The sequence below is a fragment of the Hemiscyllium ocellatum genome, chromosome 22 (genome assembly GCF_020745735.1).
Source record: "Hemiscyllium ocellatum isolate sHemOce1 chromosome 22, sHemOce1.pat.X.cur, whole genome shotgun sequence".
NCBI classification, from domain to species: Eukaryota; Metazoa; Chordata; class Chondrichthyes; order Orectolobiformes; family Hemiscylliidae; genus Hemiscyllium; species Hemiscyllium ocellatum.
In genome coordinates, this window is record NC_083422.1 from 2,533,212 (window position 1) to 2,551,743 (window position 18,532).

General features: G+C 40.8%; 1 protein-coding gene across 1 annotated transcript in view; it reads left to right on the plus strand.

Annotated features, from left to right (window-relative positions):
* LOC132826401 (inorganic pyrophosphatase-like) overlaps window positions 1–18,532 on the plus strand; it is a 36,946-nt gene that overhangs the window by 1,689 nt on the left and 16,725 nt on the right. The window contains exons 3-4 of the mRNA XM_060842297.1: window positions 8,650–8,703; window positions 9,508–9,627. Of these exons, the coding sequence (XP_060698280.1) occupies window positions 8,650–8,703; window positions 9,508–9,627 (174 nt within the window). The remainder of the gene's footprint in view (window positions 1–8,649; window positions 8,704–9,507; window positions 9,628–18,532) is intronic.

The following is an 18,532-nucleotide window of genomic DNA, read 5'->3' on the forward strand; positions in this document are numbered from 1 at the left end:
TCTAAAGATGTGTAGATCAGGTGATTGGTCATGCTACATTGACCGTAGTGTGAGGTGCATTAGTCAGAGGGAAATGGGACTGGATGGGTTACTCTTCGGAGGGTTGGTATGGACTTGTTGGGCACACTGTAGGTAATTTACTCTAATCTATAATCTGCCTATGATTGGTTTTGCAAAGCATTCCTTTTACAATAGCCAATGTTATCTATTTGCCAGAACTTTGGTCGTTTGTGCTTTGTACATGATGTGAGCTGAGTCTCAAATGCAAAATCCTGTTGAAATCACAACCCATAATAGATTGTTGTGGTTATTTTTCCACATGGTTAAGATGTATGCTATTGGATGTCCCTTTGTCCTCTTTCCTTTAGCTGCTAAAATAACTGAAATGGTGTTTGCTGCAATCACAATCTATGGCTATAACATCCACTGTCTCCCAATCCAGCCTCTATCTTTACCTTATTAAGACATTCCCCTCATTTAGACTTTAAATCAATGTTTTTATTTATCCTGTCCCATCCATTCATAAATTTAGCTTTTGTATAATTTCTCTGAACCTAAAATGCTCTGATTTCAAATCTGTCTTCATTTTACTCCTCTGTTTGGCATTGTGCTGTACACTTATCAGGTTAACATTCTGCATATAATATGAGATCTAAACTGCACACCGTACTCCGACTATGTGGATTTGCCATTGCATCTTGACTCTTACGTTCTACACCTATTCTCATAAAACTCAAGATTTCATGAGTATTTTTATAGTTTAATCACTTGAGGTGGGGTTTTTAATGTCTGACACTCCCAGACCCCTCCTAGCTCTTGTTCTATAAGGTACTTTTTAAAATCAATCTGCTCTATCATTTTTTTGAAACTACCTTATTTGCTACATTGATACAGGCAACTTAGAATCATAGAATCCCTACAGTGCGAAAAGATCCAATTTGATCCAATTATGTCCACACTAACCCTCTGAAGAGCATCCCACTCAGATCCAGCACCCTACGGTATACCATAACCCCACATCTATCCTAGCTAATTCACCTAGCCTACACATCCCTGAACGCTATAGGACAATTTCAGCATAGCCAATCCTCCAACCTGCAGATCTTTGGACTGTGGGAGGTAATTGGAGCACTCAAAGGAAACCCACACAGACACGGGGCAAACTCCACACAGTCATCCAAGGCTGGAATTGTACCTGGGTCCCTGGTGCTGTGAGGCAGTAATGCTTGGCATTATATTGGCACTGGGAGAAAGTGAGGACTCAGTGATCTGAGTCAAAACGTGTGGTGCTGGAAAAGCACAGCTGGTCAGGCAACATCCAAGGAGCAGGAGAGTTGACGCGTCAACCATAAGGTCTTCATCAGCAATGTGGGCGCAACCTTGGTAATACCGGATGTGCTTTGGTAAGAACAACAAGGAGGTCACCGATTCCTTGGGAATTAAGTTTTGTAAAAAAAGACAAAGGAACAAAGGAAATTTTGAAATAGCAAAATACCTGGCCAAGGTAAGCGATTCTATCTTTATGGATAAGACAAGTCTTGAAATAGTTTTAATAAATCTTCTGATTCAATATTCTATTCCAATTGCTAATACAATAAAGTCCCTGTTATCTGGATCCTAGAAATTGGGAATCCCTTTTCTCACCTCGGATGTTGATTGCATGAGAATTCCAGGTGCTTGAGATCCAGATAAGGGGAAATTTACTGAGCAGATGAATAAAGCTGTATCAATGTGATTCATTTTTTTAAGAACAATAATACTGACATGTAGAAGTTAGGTTAAGTGCACAATACATCATACAAAAAGGATTATAGAAATATTGGAAAAGGCAAAAAAATTTAAAATGATAATACCAGAATGGTTGTGATTATCTGTTACCAGAGGACTTCAAAATTATATTTGGATTTGATAGACTAGACATGATGATAATGTACTTAAAACCATTTTTTAAAAAAAACCTCGTGTTCCAACTTTCTCTTTAATCTATTTTGTTACCCTTCTAATTTTATACCCTTTCATCTGTACAAAATATACCATGTTTCTGTGAATGAGCCCACTGTCCTCTGTTCTGCGCCTGCACTCACTTCCACTCAAAACTGGTGAAATTGAGGATCAAAGTCAAAATCCATTTGTTTACAATTCAGGAAATGGCAAGTACAAGGGACCTTACGTTATGGTAGTCACCAATAAATTTAAAGCGGAATTGAGGAGAAACCTCATTATTCCAAGTGGTTAGAATGTGGTACTTGCCACCACAAGGAGTGGTTGAGATAAATAGCATTGATATATTTAAAGGGAAACTAGCTAAACATATGGAGGAGGACAGAATATAATTACTGATGTTAGGGTAAGGGTTGTGGATTGCTCATTTGCAATTTAAACACTACCTGGGCTGAGCTTTTGCGCTCTAATTTCTGTGGAATCTCTTGCCTTACTGCCCCGGGTACAACAGAGTGTTACAAGGGGATGTAAATTTAAGGTGAAGGGTGGAAGGTATAAGGGGGATGTCAGGGGTAGGTTCTTTACCCAGAGAGTGGTGGGGGCATGGAATGCGCTGTCTGTGGGAGTGGCAGAGTCAGAATCATTGGTGACCTTTAAGCGGCAATTGGATAGATACATGGATAGGTGCTTAAGCTAGGACAAATGTTCGGCACAACACCGTGGGCCAAAGGGCCTGTTCTGTGCTGTTTTGTTCTATGTTCTATCCATACATATCTGCAGCTTCTGTAATCCTCAACTATTGACTATTATGATAGTGTTTCTTTCAACTTCATATCCAAAATATTCACAGTGAACAGAAGTGCCCTCCAAACAGTTTCTGTGAGGAGTCACTGTCTACTTTAAATAACTGAATGAATTTCTAAACCACTCTGTTCCTGCATTCAAACCAGTTTATAATCTGTATTGACATCTATCCTGTAATTTCATACTCAGTTATTTTCACTTGATCTTTAATTAAATATCACAAAATGCTCGATCTTTTAGAGAATGGCCCATTCTATCTCCCACTGCACGTGTCTCCACCCCCAAAGCCTTGCACCATTATCTACTTTCGATACTAGTGCAATTGAGTAACAAAAGACAAGCTGCAGTTAATAGAGGTGTTAAAAATCAAGTAGGGTCTGAACTATACTGTCAGAGAGTGATGGAGGCAGATTCAGTAAGCATTCATTGGATCAATGTGTGGGGAAAGATTTTCAGGGCCATAGGGAAAAGATAGCTGGTGCAGATCTGACAGCAGGAGGATATGCCAGGAGCAGCACCAGGATTATATATGAAAATGAAGTACCAATGTTTGAAGCCACAGCACAGGACCATATACATGTTGAATAGTGAGAGTTACATGTGTCAGATAGCTAAATAATCTCAACAATCCCATATGCTTTTCTCCTAACTTGAAATGGAAAAGGCAACCGGCAACGAAAGAATGAGCTTACACAATGGCAGTCAACACCAGCTGAAGAGGATTGCAAATGTGTCAGCCTCACTCATTGCACTGATTCACTGTGCTCCTCCTTTGTTGAGGACAACAATACCCTCCTCCTGTTTAATTGTATGTTACCATTTACAAAAGGATACAGCAGGACTGCACAGCTCAAATCTAATCTGTTAGTTGCCCCTTAGAGGAATAGAGTACAAAAGTGAGGATGTCATATTTTGTCAAGTACTGGTCATACTGCGGCTGCTATATTGTATTCAATTCTAGGGACTGGACTGTAGGAAGTCTGGCAAGGCCACAGTAGGTGCAGAAGCATTTTAATAAAACGTGATCAGGAATGAGGGAATTAATGCTGTAGAAGATCTGAAAGAGCTGGAGTTATCCTTGAAGCAGAAAAGATTAAGAAAATGTTTGATGGAAATGTTCAGAACTATTTATGATTTTGCTTGGATAAGCAAGGAAAGCTGTTTCTAAAGGCTGAAGATCGATAACCAGAGGCCACAGACGGTAGGTGTTCAGCTAGAGAAAAAAATTAGTATCAAGGGAGCACATTGTTTTATGCTGTGAGTAATTGTGACCTAAAATACACAACCTGAAAAAATAATGAAGCAGATTAATTCAATTGTCTTGGGGGAAAAAAGAACTGAAGAAAATATTTACAGGGTTAAAGGAAATGAGAAGGGTAACGCAACTAATTAGATAACTCTCCCAGTGGTTAGCAGGGGTTTAATGGCCTGATCCTGTGTTGAATCATTCTATTAACCTTGGATTTATCTGTCAGGCCCTGGTGCATTATTCTCCTTTAATTTAACACGTCTTTTATTTCTTGTAGCTCACATTTTGCTTTCTAACAATTTCAGTATTTATCTCCTATCCAGTACCCTGTCCGTTTTATGAACTGATGCCAAGGCCTATCAACCATCTCCATAAATTCCTAGTTAATCTCTAATTAATTCACCAAATTCCTGACCATCATTTCTCAGATCTGTGTTTACACCCTGCAAGCGGCTTTTCATTCCAGCTACAGTACCAAAGAAGCTCTCATCTGAGTCACAAATGCTACCCCTTCTGACTCTGGAAGTGGTATTTTCTCTGTCGTCGTCACTGCTTTCCTCCTTTATTCTCTGCATTGTAACTCAATTTGTGATATTTGAATGCAACAGTTCTATGCCCTCCTGTTTCCCTTTAACCTCTAGCTCTATGTAAACTCCAACCAGATTCACAGACCTGACCTTGTGGACTCTCCTAACCACGCAGAGGCAAAACATTTTTAGTTTAAAAGGCATGATGTGTCATCGCAGGCTTGGTGGGCCAAAGGGTCCTGTGCTGTACTATTCTTTATTCTCTGTAAGTCAAAATCAGATTGGACCACCTCTGATCACTTTAGCATCACCTTAATCTCTCTCCCAAACCTACTTCCTTATGTGTCTGACATTAGGATTTGGGGAGAGGAGCAGATCTCAGTTGTAACCATAAGTTGAAAATTTCAATGCTTAGTCTTTTCCTTAGTTTTTTTTTCTTCTCTAGTGTCTTGCTTCTTCTCAAACTCTTCCAAACTGCAGTTGTAGGGAGAGGCTGAATAGACTGGGGCTTTTTTCCATGGAGTGCTGGAGGCTGAGGGGTGACCTCATAAACGTTTATAAAATCATGAGGGGCACGGATAGGTGAATAGCCAAGGGTGGGAGAGTACAAAACTAGAGGGCATAGGTTTAAGGTTAGAGGTAAAAGATTTTAAAAAAGACCTGAGGAGTAACATTTTCACACAGAGGTTGGTGCGTGTATGGAAGGAGCCATCAGAGGAAGTGGTGGAGACGGGTACAGTTACAAAGGCATCTGGATGGGTGTAAGAATAGGAGGGCTTTAGAGGGATATGGGCCAAATGCTGGCAAATGGGACTAGATGTTAAGGGTGACTGTATGACTTTACCTAAAAGTGTCAGTCCAAGTTCAGCACTTTGGGATGGATTCACTCATTAAAGCCTGCTATTTCAATGGTCTCAGGAGTGGATCTTGGTATGAGATTGACAGGGCTTAATTGTTCTGTAAAGTGACCCAAAGGTATGTCAAGTTCTTTGTTTAAATCATGGGGTAACAGACCATCCTTATGTTATTTGCCATCTTCTGTGCGTCTCAATAGTTCATGAACTTGTGACATCCTCAGACTGCTTTCTTTTTCAGCACATTTCCTGATCACTTTCATAACTCATTTGAGTACCACATCTGGCTTTTAAACCTAATTTTAGCAGTCTCTTTCTCTCTGTTCGTCTGTTAACAGTTCTTGATGCTCAGTTTCAATAATTATCCAGTCAAACTGGTCTAGAATCTTATCAGACCTATTAAACTGTAGTGATCCTCTATTTTACTTCCACGCATTGTTTAGCTTTTACAGTTCAGTATGCAGCTTGACTAGCAGTGATTCATTGAAAACCGTATGATAGTTCTTGGAGTGTGGCTATTCTAATTATCTATCCAGTTGCTCTGCCACTGCTGCAGTGTGTCATTTGACCATGGCCAGCGATCATCACCTGTGAAAAATCTGTTTCTAGATACAAAGCTTACAGCACTACCCTCATCCTTTATCTGTTCAAACTGGTAAAATATATATTCTAAGCAACTTGTTGGTTTTGAACAATAGTGTCTGTTTCACTAACTATCAACGGAAGGTGTAATTCTGTCCACTATCATCACTATGCCTCCCCATCAGTAGTTTATTCTGGTGTTGTGCCCATTCTAACCCTTCATCCCCCTCATTGATTTCTTCATTATTTAGGTTTCGTTTGAGCTGATCTATTCCTCAACTTTAACTGATTTATTAAACTCCTGGTTAGGAAATACATTTCTTACTCTGATCTCTGCCAAACATTAAAATGCTGGAAAGTTGGAAGAAAAAAAATCTCAAAATGATGCAAACACTTGAATGAATCTGCAGTGGAGGAGACCAGACAGTAGTTTCTGCTCTGGAGTGGAATACTTGAGAGAATTCTTGAGTTCTCACAGCTGCTGATCGACTTGTACTGGTTCTTTAAACTGATTCTTTATTTTTAATTGGTCAGTATATTATACATGAAGCTGAGAAATTTACATTTAAGTTTCTGTAGGGTATGACTTCCTTAAGTCTAATTACTGAATCTCTAGATTATAAGGTAGGGAAAAGACTGAACATTATTGTGGTGTATGCAGTAGAGAGCAGCTATGTTCATGGCAATTATTGTATACTGCGTGTTGATCTATTCTTAGCTGCACCTCCCTAGATATTAAGTCTGTAGAATTCATTGGTACACTTGTCAAACTTAGTTAGCAGTGTTGATGAACTAAATGTCAATACATGTACAGAAAGCAAGCTACCTATCAGTTGTATAATGGGATACTGTATCCCATGCCCTTGAATGTGTGCCATGATCCATTTCTTGGTACAGTAAAGCCAGTATAAGTTATTGTTTTCAAGTTCCACTCCAGAAACTTGCATGTCAGTCTGATTTATATATTCAAGTACAATAGAGCAGAAGTCAGTTTTGTCTAAAATACCATCGTTTAGATTAAACATTAATACAAGCTCCTATCTGTGCGCTCGATGTAAACAATTGGGTGACACAATTTTGAAGAGAAGGGGAGTTCTCCATTTTGTGTTGGTCAATATTTATTCCTTAACATCACAAAAACAGATTATATGTTTACTCTATAAATGCAGCTCTTATATTAAAGATTAGAAAACTTTAAAAGAACATTGAATAAAAGAACAGTACAATACTTGGTCTGTCAAGCCTTCAGTTCATCAAAGCAGCATAAACAAAACTGCTGGCTGAGCTATACTAGTAACTTTTTAACTATATTCTTTGATGTGCTGTCTTAGGAATGGATAAAGGGGATACACCAAAGTGATGAACTGCAGCACCAGTGCTTGCCAACGCTACCTTGTGTTATGACCTGTCACTGGGCAATTGCCTCAGTTCCAGATGAGTATCCCAAATTGGTAGATCTTCTTTAGTTATATGATTTTCATAAAGAGGATCTACAGTCTGAAATGACTAAGAATGTAAATTCTGAGCAACAAATTGGTTAGTCACAACAAAGTTAATTTAAGAATCCCTTCCCTTGTGGATATCTTGCATCAAGACTATGACCAAATGAATTTGTTTTAAAAATAACCAATTTAACTGGGCTTTTTGAATTCACAAAAGAGTTTATTAGCTACTAAAGTGCAACAAGAAGTAATAATGCAATGACCTTTCAATGTAGATATGAGAGCTGAGTCCAAAAAAAAGCTAAAAAATTATGTATGGTTCCACAAAGAGTAGATGTTGGGATATTGTGGCACGATGTTGGATGATCCCAGTAGCAATGATGCTGATAGGCGAGCAGTTGAATTTAATGTGCTTAGCCTCTAGGTCATCTGAAAGACCTTTGTCCTGTTTCCTTTAAACTGTGGCTTGTTTGCTCTGTCTTTCCACAAGGAGACACTGACTTCCTTTTTACCTGCAGAGCTGGGATGACTAAAGGTTTTCTCACTCACTAACACACAGACCAAGGCTGAAACTGACTTTTAAACTGTGTTCTTAAGTATTTACACAAGGAGAAAACAGACCTGTCTCACCCAGACTGTTCACTTTTCTCCCAATACTTTCACAGTCTGGGGTAACTTGGGATTGTAGTTCAGTTTACAGTGCATTTATTCCTATTGATGCTGTTTTTGAAACTTTCTGGTCAGTTGTCAGATTGACATTCCAGGGTCCCTCTCTAAACTGAGGATAATCTACACAGGAACAGGAGATTCGACGTTTCGGGCATAAGCCCTTCTTCAGGAATTCTTCAGGATTCCTGAAGAAGGGCTTATGCCCGAAACGTCGAATCTCCTGTTCCTTGGATGCTGCCTGACCTGCTGTGCTTTTCCAGCAACACATTTTCAGCTCTGATCTCTAGCATCTGCAGACTCACTTTCTCCTCGATAATCTACACAGCCCTTCTAGACAACAACTGAATTATGTTGCTCAGAATTTACAATCTTAGTCATTTCAGACTGTAGATCCTCTTTATGAATATCATGTAATTAAACATTCACTATGTCTGTATGTCATCTGGGCTCATGACTTCTTTCATAGAATCCCTTCAGTGTGAAAGCAGACCATTCATTACCCATGCAGGCATGGGCAGAATGTGCAAACTCCACCCAGTCACCCAAGGCTGTGTTGTGACACCTGTGAATTTTTCTTGCAGGATGTGTTTAACATGGTTGTGGAAGTTCCTCGCTGGACCAACGCAAAGATGGAGGTAATTTTTATTAAATGCCTAGACTGTCTTATGCACTAAAATTTATTGAACAAGAGGTTTTTTTTCCAAAATTTAGTAACTTATTTACACTGCTGAAAGAAATTGATTTTATTAGCCACTAGCTATTCTGTTTTTTGGTTAATCTAATGTTAATCTTTTGAGCTGTGGAACACCATATTCTTCATCGGAGATGTTTGGTAAAAGTTTAGTGGGTACATAGATGACTGTTAAGGCCACTTTGTGCTGACTTCCAATGTTAACACCTGTGACTGCAGCCAGCATGTCAAATACAATCATTAAATCAGAAATCAAAGTTTCCCCTTAAGTAGCTGTTTACACAACCTTTCCTACCTTCGTGTTCTCCAGTTTTTATTCTTCTTGCCCTATCTTGGTGTGCTGTCTTCATTCTGCTTTGAGGCCCCTTCACCACTGGTATCCAGGCTTTGTTTTATGTCAATCCCATGGCTACAGCTGCCCAGTTCCCCTCTCAGTAAACTGTTTCTTCTGGACCTATTGCTGACTTTCACTGATTCCCATCCTTTAGGCCAGGCCTCTATGCATCTGAATTATTTCCCTCAACAATTCAGTGCTGACGCTACTGCTGGCTTTAACCCTGGGAGGAACTGGGCAAGTTCTAAGAGTTGAACCATTACATCTGGCAGATCCTAAGATGACCAGGATTCATATGCAAAGTGTTGGCTGCATTTGATGCTTGTACAGTAAAATGAAGAGCCAAGGTAGGCACAGAGGTGGTTATGCAATTTCACCAGAAAATTTAACTGAGTTGTGTTTCTATGTTTTCAGATTGCAACAAAAGAGCCATTGAACCCAATCAAGCAGGATGTTAAGAAAGGGAAAATGCGATTTGTGGTGAATGTTTTTCCTCATAAGGGATATATTTGGAACTATGGGGCCCTTCCACAGGTGAGCAGAGAAGGTGTTTATAGGCATCACAACCATTTATTGATTCTAGTGATACATAATGAAAACAATGGCTGCCTTTCATCTCTTAGAAACCACAACTCCAGAGCTAGGCACCTTAAGCAGAGCCTGTGATACTGTAAGTTATCCCTGTTAGCTTGAAGCAATTGAGTGGGTTTGTGTTTTGGGACAGCTCAGTATAAAACACACTCATTGAATATGAGAGCAGTTCGGTACATTGAGCTGACTGGTCATTTTAAAAAGCTACATCAGTCAAGACTGGATGTTATAACAATAACATGATGATGAAAGGCTCTGTATCTGAATGTATGTAGCATTCAATACAAAAGAAATGAATTAATTGATAGTACACATTGAAGTAAATAAGTATGGTCTGATGGTCATTACAATGAAATGGCTTCAAAAAGGATGATAAGGATTGAGTGTGGAATATTGAAAAGTCGATGACATCGAAGAAAAGTACCAATCCAGGAAAAGGTGGAGAGGTAGCACTATTAATCGAGGATGGCATAATGACCTCGATTCAGATTGGAATAGAGCTATAGAGTCCAACAACATGGAGACAGGCCATTTAGCTCAAACTGGTCCATATCGACCAGGCTGTCCATCCACGCGAGCCCCATGACTCTGTACTTGGCCCTATCCTTCTAAACCTTTCCTATTTACGTTTTTGTCCAAATACCTTTTAAATGCCTCAACCACTTCCACTGGCAGCTCATTCCATATGCGTATCACCCTCTATGTTAAAAAAAAAGTTGACCCTCAAGTTCCCATTTATTCTTTCCCCTCTAACCTTAAACTGATGCCCTCTAGTCCTCCTCAATTCCCCAACCTTGGAAAAATGAATTGAATGGAAAATGTCCTTATTTCTAGTTCTGTGGCATTGCCCTTCTATTCCTCTATTTCAGTCATCTACTGCTTAAATGGCTTGGGGCAGCACAGTGGCTCAGTGGTTAGCACTGCTGCTTCACAGAGACCTGGGTTCGATTCCAGCCTCCGGCGACTGTCTGTTTGGAGTTTGCACATTCTCCCTGTGTCTGCGTGGGTTTCCTCCGGGTGCTCTGATTTCCTCCCACAGTTCAAGGATGTGCAGGTTAGGTGAATTGGCCATACTAAATTGCCCATAATGCTAGGTGCATTAGTCAGAGAGGAAAATGGGTCTGGGTGGGTTACTCTTCGGAGGGTCGAAGGGCCTGTTTCCACACTGTAGGAAATCTAATCTAATCTATATTTACCCTCTCCATGCTTCTCATAAACTTATACACTTCTATAAGATCCCCCTTCAGTCTTCTGCATTCTAAAGAAAACATTTCTAGCTTGTCCAGCCTCTCTCTATAACTCAGACCCTTGAGTCCTAGCAACATCCTTGCAAATTTCTTGTGCACTGTTTTCACTTTAATGGCATCCTTCCATAGCAAGGTGACCAAAGCTGAACAAAATACTGCCCTGTCTACCTGTGATTCCACTTTCAGAGAACCGCGCACCTGAACTCTAAGATCTCTCTGTTCCACTGCACTCTTTAAGGCCCTACCATTCACCATGAAACACTTGATTTGACTTTCCAGAATGCAAGAACTCTCAGTTACCAGTATTAAACTCCATTTGTCATTTCTTGGCCCACTTTCCCAGCTAATCAAGGTCCTTTTGCAATTTCTGATAACCTTCATCACCACAATAATCCCATTTTAGTGTCATCTGCAAACTCGTACATACTCAACCAAATCATTGCTATAGATAACAAACAGCAATTGGCCCACATCCAACCCCAGAGGCATGCCACAAAGTCACAGGCCTCTAGTCTGACAAAAGTCCTTCCAATAATACCCTTTGCTTCCTACTATCAAGCCAATTGTGTATCCAATTTGCCAGCTCCCCTTGCTCCTTCCAGAGCAGTCCTACCATGTGGACCTTATCAAAGACCTTATTGAAATCCATATAGATTACATCTACTGCTCTGACCACATCAACCTTCCTGATCTCTGACACACAAAGCCATGCTGAATACTCCTAATCAAACCCTGTCTTTCCAAATGCTTGTATATCTTATCCCTCAGAATCTTCTCTAGTAACTTACCCACCACAGATGGTAGGCATACTGGCCTATAGTTCCTAGGTTTACCTTTGCAGCCCTTCTTGAATAAGGGCACAACATTTCCTACCCTCCAGTCTTCTGGGACCTCACCCATGGCTAATGATAATTCAAAGATATCAGCCAGGGCCGCTGCAATTTCTTCCCTACCCTCTTGCAGGGTTCTTGGATGGATCTGATAAGGACCAGGAGATTTGTTCACCATCAAACATTCTAATATGTCCAACACCACCTCTACTGTGGTATGGACTGTCCCCAAGATATTCCAACTAACTTCCCCAAGTTCCCAAGTCTTTGTGTTTTTCTCAACGATAAGCACAGAGGAAAGATATTCATTGCGGATATCACCCGTTCCTGTGGTTCCAAACATACATGTCCAGTTTGGTCCTTGAGGGGTCATATTGTCTCTCTAGTTATTCTTTTTCCATTAATATACTTAAAGTGCCTCTTTGGATTCACTCTAATCTTCGCAGCCAAGGCTATCTCGTGTGCTCTTTTCTTCCACCTGATTTCCTCCTTCAGTAAACTTCTGTATCCCCTATATACCTCCAGGGACTCCCTTGATCCCAGCTGCCTGTACCTGAGCCATGCCTCCTTTTTCTGGTCAAAGCTTCAATGTCTCTTGTAATCCAGAGTTCCATATTCCTGCCAATCTTGCCTTTCACCCTCACAGGAACATAATGATCTTGAACTGTAGCTATCTCACTTTTAAAGGCCTCCCACATGCTGGCCGCCCCTTTGCCAGCTAACAAACTACTCGAATCAACCCCTCCAAGCTACTGTCTAATTCCATTAAAATTCACCTTGCCCCAGTTTAGAACTTGAACCGGTGGACCAGTTTTGTCCCTCTCCATAACAATTTTAAAATTAATTGAGTTATGGTCAGTGGTCACAAAGTGCTCTCTACTGTCACCTCAGTTACTTGTCGATTAGATGAGATTACTTAGATTAGATTACTTACAGTGTGGAAATAGGCCCTTCGGCCCAACATGTCCACACTGACTCACCGAAGTGCAACCCACCCAGACCAATTCCCCAACATTTTACCCCTTCACCTAACACTATGGGCAATTTAGCATGGCCAATCCACCTAACCTGCACATCTTTGGACTGTGGGAGGAAACCAGAGCACCCGGAGGAAACCCACGCAGACACGGGGAGAATGTGCAAACTCCACACAGTCAGTTACCTGAGGTGGGAATTGAACTCAGGTCCCTGGTGCTGTGAGACAACAGTGCTAACCACTGTGCCACCGTGCTGTTCTGCCCTGTTTCCCAAGTGTAGGTCAAGTTTTGCACCTTTCCAAGTAAGACCCTCTATATGCTGCTTGAGGAAACTTTCCTGAACACATGTGGGCAGCACGGTGGCACAGTGGTTAGCACTGCTGTCTCACAGCGCCTGAGACCCGGGTTCAATTCCCGACTCAGGCGACTGACTGTGTGGAGTTTGCACATTCTCCCCGTGTCTGCGTGGGTTTCCTCCGGGTGTTCCGGTTTCCTCCCACAGTCCAAAGATGTGCAGGTTAGGTGAATTCACCATGCTAAATTGCCTGTAGTGTTAGGTAAGGGGTAAATGTATGGGTATGGGTTGGTTGCGCTTCGACGGGTCGGTATGGACTTGTTGGGCCGAAGGGCCTGTTTCCACACTGTAAGTAATCTAAACATGTAACAAATGGCAGTGGAATTTGGTTCAAGCGATGAAGAATAGCAGAGGAAAGAAGGGCAACTTCTGAGGGGACCTGTAAGTTGTTCCCATTAATAATAACACAATGAGGAGAAAAGTGTACAAGAAATAGTATTGGGTGCTTATTGTAAAGGGACAGCAGTAATCATGATCAAGTTTAATCTATGTATAAAATGGAAAAATCAGATTGGTAGTAGTATGAGGAGTTTGTTGAATGCCTTTGAGAGAGTTTCTTAGAGCAGTATGTATTGGAACTGACCAGTGCAGGATATAGTAGACTTGGTATGTGACAGGATTTTAATGATCACAGATTTAAGGCATCCCTACGAAGTGGAAACCACAATAGGATTGAGTTTTACAGCCAATATGAAAGGGACAAGATTGTCTTAGAATAGTGTTTTAAACCTGTGTTTAAAAGAGTAACTGTGTGGGAATGGAAGCTGAGCTAGCTGAAGTAATAAGCCGGGGGGAATAGGTCAACAGAGACACTGTGGGGGACATTTAAGGAGATTTCAGAATACTCAAAAAGTATATCCCTATTGGGAAGAAGAATTCTACAGGGGGGACCTGCTATTTGTGGCTCAGTGAAGCATTGGGGAAAGCCTCATACTTCAGAAAACAGCTAAACTGCACAATGATGAGTAGCAGATCGGATGCTAAGTTGGAATATAAACAATGACTGAAAGATTGATACATCAGGAATTATTATTCTGGAAAGTAGCAAATATAGACTCTTCAAAAAGGACAAAAGGCAAAAAAACAGAACAGCTTGATGTCTGTTGTGAGGAAGGAGAAGAAAACTCAAGAGATTATAGCTGCGCAGTTTAGAAAGCTCCCAAGATAATCAAAACAAATCAACTTTGTTTTTTTCAAAAGGAACCCTGTTTGATCAATTTACTGGAGTTCTTTTAAAGGAGTAGTGTCGGATTATTGTGGAGCAGTGGTAGCTTCCCTACTCTGAGCTAAGAGAACTTGTTGACATCCACCTGCTCCAGAAGTGTGTAATAATGTCACTGAACAGATTGATTAGAAAATATCTGAAGGAGTAACAACTGTGGATAAAGGGGATGATGGAGATGTACTATTCCTATTTGACATGGAGCCACATGAAAAGTTATTACAGAAAATATAATCTCATGGTGTAGAAGGATAATGCTAGCATCGATTGCTGAAGGACCGACTGTTTCTAGCCAAAATAATTAGAGCAGGTTGAGAGTCTGAAAAAATGAGTCAATGTCTGATTGGCAGTGAGTCCCACAGAGCTTTGTGTTGAGGCCTCAATTTCGTACAATTTACATCCATGACTTGGATGAGTGGAGTGAATGCTCAGGGTTTGTGTAAACATTTATAGCTTGGGTGCAGGTTGCAGATATTGTGGGTATGTTCACCTGGCTGGGAAGTTGGTTTGAGACGTTTTCTCTCCTTTCTAGGTGACATTCTGAGTGCTGTGGAGCCTCATATGAAGCCCTGCTGTACTGTGTTGATTGGAATTTACTTGGTTTTGTTCCTGCTGCTTCTGGTTGTTCATTGCAGCAGTTTGTATATCGGGTCTAGGTCCATGGAGTGAATGCATGGGAACACTTCCCAGGTGACTCCAAGGTTGGAAAGCATGCTTTAAAGGCGGCATAAGGAAGTTGCAGAAGGATCGAGATGGGATGGTTAATGGGCAAAAATATGATTAATGAAAATGGAGTGAGTTTGTGATGTTGGTCCAAAACAGGCATCATTCTGCTACTTTCTGAATATTTATTTGAATCTCAACTGCTCTACTCACTGTTAGAATTGTCAATCTTATAGAACAGTGTTTGCTTACATCTACAGAAAACTCCACCCACCCACCATACCCCCTCATACCTCTAATATGTTTCTCCTCAACACCATGAAGCCAGATTCCACAATATTTGCTGAATTCTTTGGAGGAGTAACATGTGCAATGGATAAAGGAAAGTCTGTGGATGTACTGTCCTTGGATTTGATATGAAGCTGGATCCCACATAAAAGTTGATTAAGTCCAACTCTGCTTGTCTGACTTTTGGTCCTGGGTGAGCTGCAGTTATGAGCAAGGCCTTTGCTTTCAGTTGCTGTCACAAACTCTGACCTCAGCCACTGACACCATCCTGGCCACTGTCTTGAAATGGAATCCATTAAAAACAACTCTGGAGCTGTATTTATCGTGATATGGGCTTCTGAAGACATCTCTAAAATGAGTATTTTCCTCTAGAATCCATTTGAAGGATTGAATTTTTGCACACTTTTCATAAATTTATTTATTAGGTTAAACATTACAAACATCCATTTCACAACTGCCCTAGCACACAATTTATGACCCCCACCTGATTACAACTAAACATAATTATTTTAGAATAAGCAACTGTGACCTCTATTTCTGGTTCCAGGGCTCTTGTGGTGCAGTGGTAGTGCCCATGCCTGTGAGCCAGGAGATCTGGGTTCAAGTCCCACCTGCAGCAGAGCTGTGTAATAACATCTCTGAATGAATTGAATGGAAAATATCCTTATTTCTAGTTCCGCGGCTTTGCCCTTCTATGCCTCTTCTCAGTCATCTGTTGCTTAAATAGCTTGTAATCTCCAAACTTATTTCAATGTTTTTCTGGACTAGCATTCAATTCCAGAATATTTTTTATTAGATTTAAATTCTACTGGCTGATATCAGTGTTCCCAGAGCATTTGCTTGGGCTCTTTTATCACTGAATTGTGACGTTTCTGCAAGTTCAAACATGTCCATAGCCTTCCAATTTTTATTGTCTCCACAATTACAACCCTTGTCTGTCCCTGACACCCTGAATTCTTGTGCATGTCCCAACACCCTTTGCTTGTTATTGTTAGCTCTGTGCTCTAAGCTCTGGTGTCTATTTACCTCCTTGACTAGCGCACTTCCCACTCTTCCTTTGATCCTTTTTAAAAGCCACTTTGGCCAAATTTTGCTTATTGAATGTTTCCTTTGGCTCAACAAGACGGGTTGGACCAAAGAATCTGTTTCCATGCTGTACATCTCTATGACTCTGACTCTGTGGGTTTTAATTGCAGAGTCGAAAAATGGGGCACTGGAAAAGCACAGCAGGATAGGCAGCAACTGAGGAGCAGGAGAGTCGGTGTTTCAGGCATAAGCCCTTCGTCAGGAATGTGGGAGGCTTATGCCTGAAATGTTTTCGGTTGCTGCCTGACCCGCTGTGCTTTTCCAATGCCACACTTTTCAACTCTGATTCTCTCCAGCATCTGTAGTATTCACTTTCTCCAAGTTTTAATTGCTGCAAAGCTTATCAATGGACTTTATCCCATATCGAAAGCAGTTTATTTTTGTTGAAGGTTAGTTCTACATTGAACTGTGTGATGTGGAGTTTTTTCGGGTTTTGTTTAAGGTGGACCTTGACTGAAGTTCTAATCTGTGTAGCCCGGGAAACACATCCACCCACATTTCAAGCAACAATTTGCACAGGAAATTCACGTGCTTGTACCTTCGAAAATGCCGTATATACTCATGTATACGTCGAATTATTAAGACTTTTTAAAGGTTCAAAATAGAGGATTGGCTAATACACGGGAACAGGTTTTGAGGGGCTGAAATTCATGCTGCAGTTTGAAATACCGTATTAATAGCAAAAGTCAATTTGATCGCACATCTAATCCCAGGTAAAGAAGAAAAACACAATGAATTATGAATATGTCAAAGAATCATTGAGATCCTGCAAGATCACACTGTTCCATATCGTCATGGTCTGGTATAATGGCACACTTAAAATGAAACATTTATTAAATTCTGAATGTGTAAGCATCTTGAACTTTCCCACCAAATTCCTCTGTTGCTCTCGTATGTTATGAACCTCAACAACATTAACAAATTTGTCAAAGAATTAAAGATATACTGGTATGTTACTAATTTATATCACTTTTATTCAAATATAATGGCACAAATAAAATGGATGTTCAAAGTTTGGGAGAACATTTGTAGCTCGGGTGCTCGTTGTTGCGGTTCTGTTCGCCAAGCTGGGAATTTGTGTTGCAGACGTTTCGTCCCCTGTCTAGGTGACATCCTCAGTTCTTGGCAGCCTCCTTTGATGTTCCTCCGGCATTTATAGTGATTTATATCTGACGCTTCCGGTTGTCAGTTCCAGCTGTCCGCTGCAGTGGCCGGTATATTGGGTCCAAGTCGATGTGCTTATTGATTGAATCTGTGGATGAGTGCCATGCCTCTAGGAACTCCCTGGCTGTTCTCTGTTTGGCTTGTCCTATAATAGTCGTGTTGGCCCAGTCGAACTCATGTTGCTTGTCATCTGAGTGTGTGGCTACTAAGGATAGCTGGTCATGTAGTTTCGTGGCTAGTTGGTGTTCATGGATGCAGATCATTAGCTGTCTTCCTGTTAGTCCTATGTAGTGTTTTGTGCAGTCCTTGCATGGGATTTTGTACACTATATTGGTTTTGCTCATGCTGGGCATTGGGTCCTTCGTTCTGGTGAGTTGTTGTCTGAGAGTGGCTGTTGGTTTGTGTGCTGTTATGAGTCCTTGTGGTCGCAGTAGTCTGGCTGTCAGTTCAGAAATGATGTATGGTAATGTGACTAGTCCTTTGGGTTGTGGCATGTCCTCATTCTGTTGTCTTTCCCTTAGGCATCTGTTGATGAAATTGTGGGTTATCCGTTTTTGGCAAATGCATTGTAGAGGTGTTCTTCTTCCTCTTTTTGTAGTTCGGGTGTATTGCAGTGTGTTATGGCCCTTTTGAACAGTGTCTTGATGCAACTTCTTTTGTGTGTGTTGGGGTGGTTGCTTTCATAGTTCAGGTGGTTGCTTTCATAGTTCCTTGACTGTGCGAGAGGTATGACAGCAGGATTTCTCTGCATAGTCTGTGTGTAGGAAGACTTGAGCAGGTTTGTGATCTGTAGTCGAAGGAGCATCACTGCAAAAGCTTATGATGTCAAATAACCCATTGGAATATAACCTAATTTATGAGGTGCCGATGTTGGACTGGGGTGTACAAAGTTAAAAATCTCACATCAGGTTATAGTCCAGCAGGTTTATTTGGAAGCACTAGCTTTCATCACTTGATGAAGGAGCAGCGCTCCAAAAGTTAGTGTTTCCAAATAAACCTATTGGACTGTAACCTGA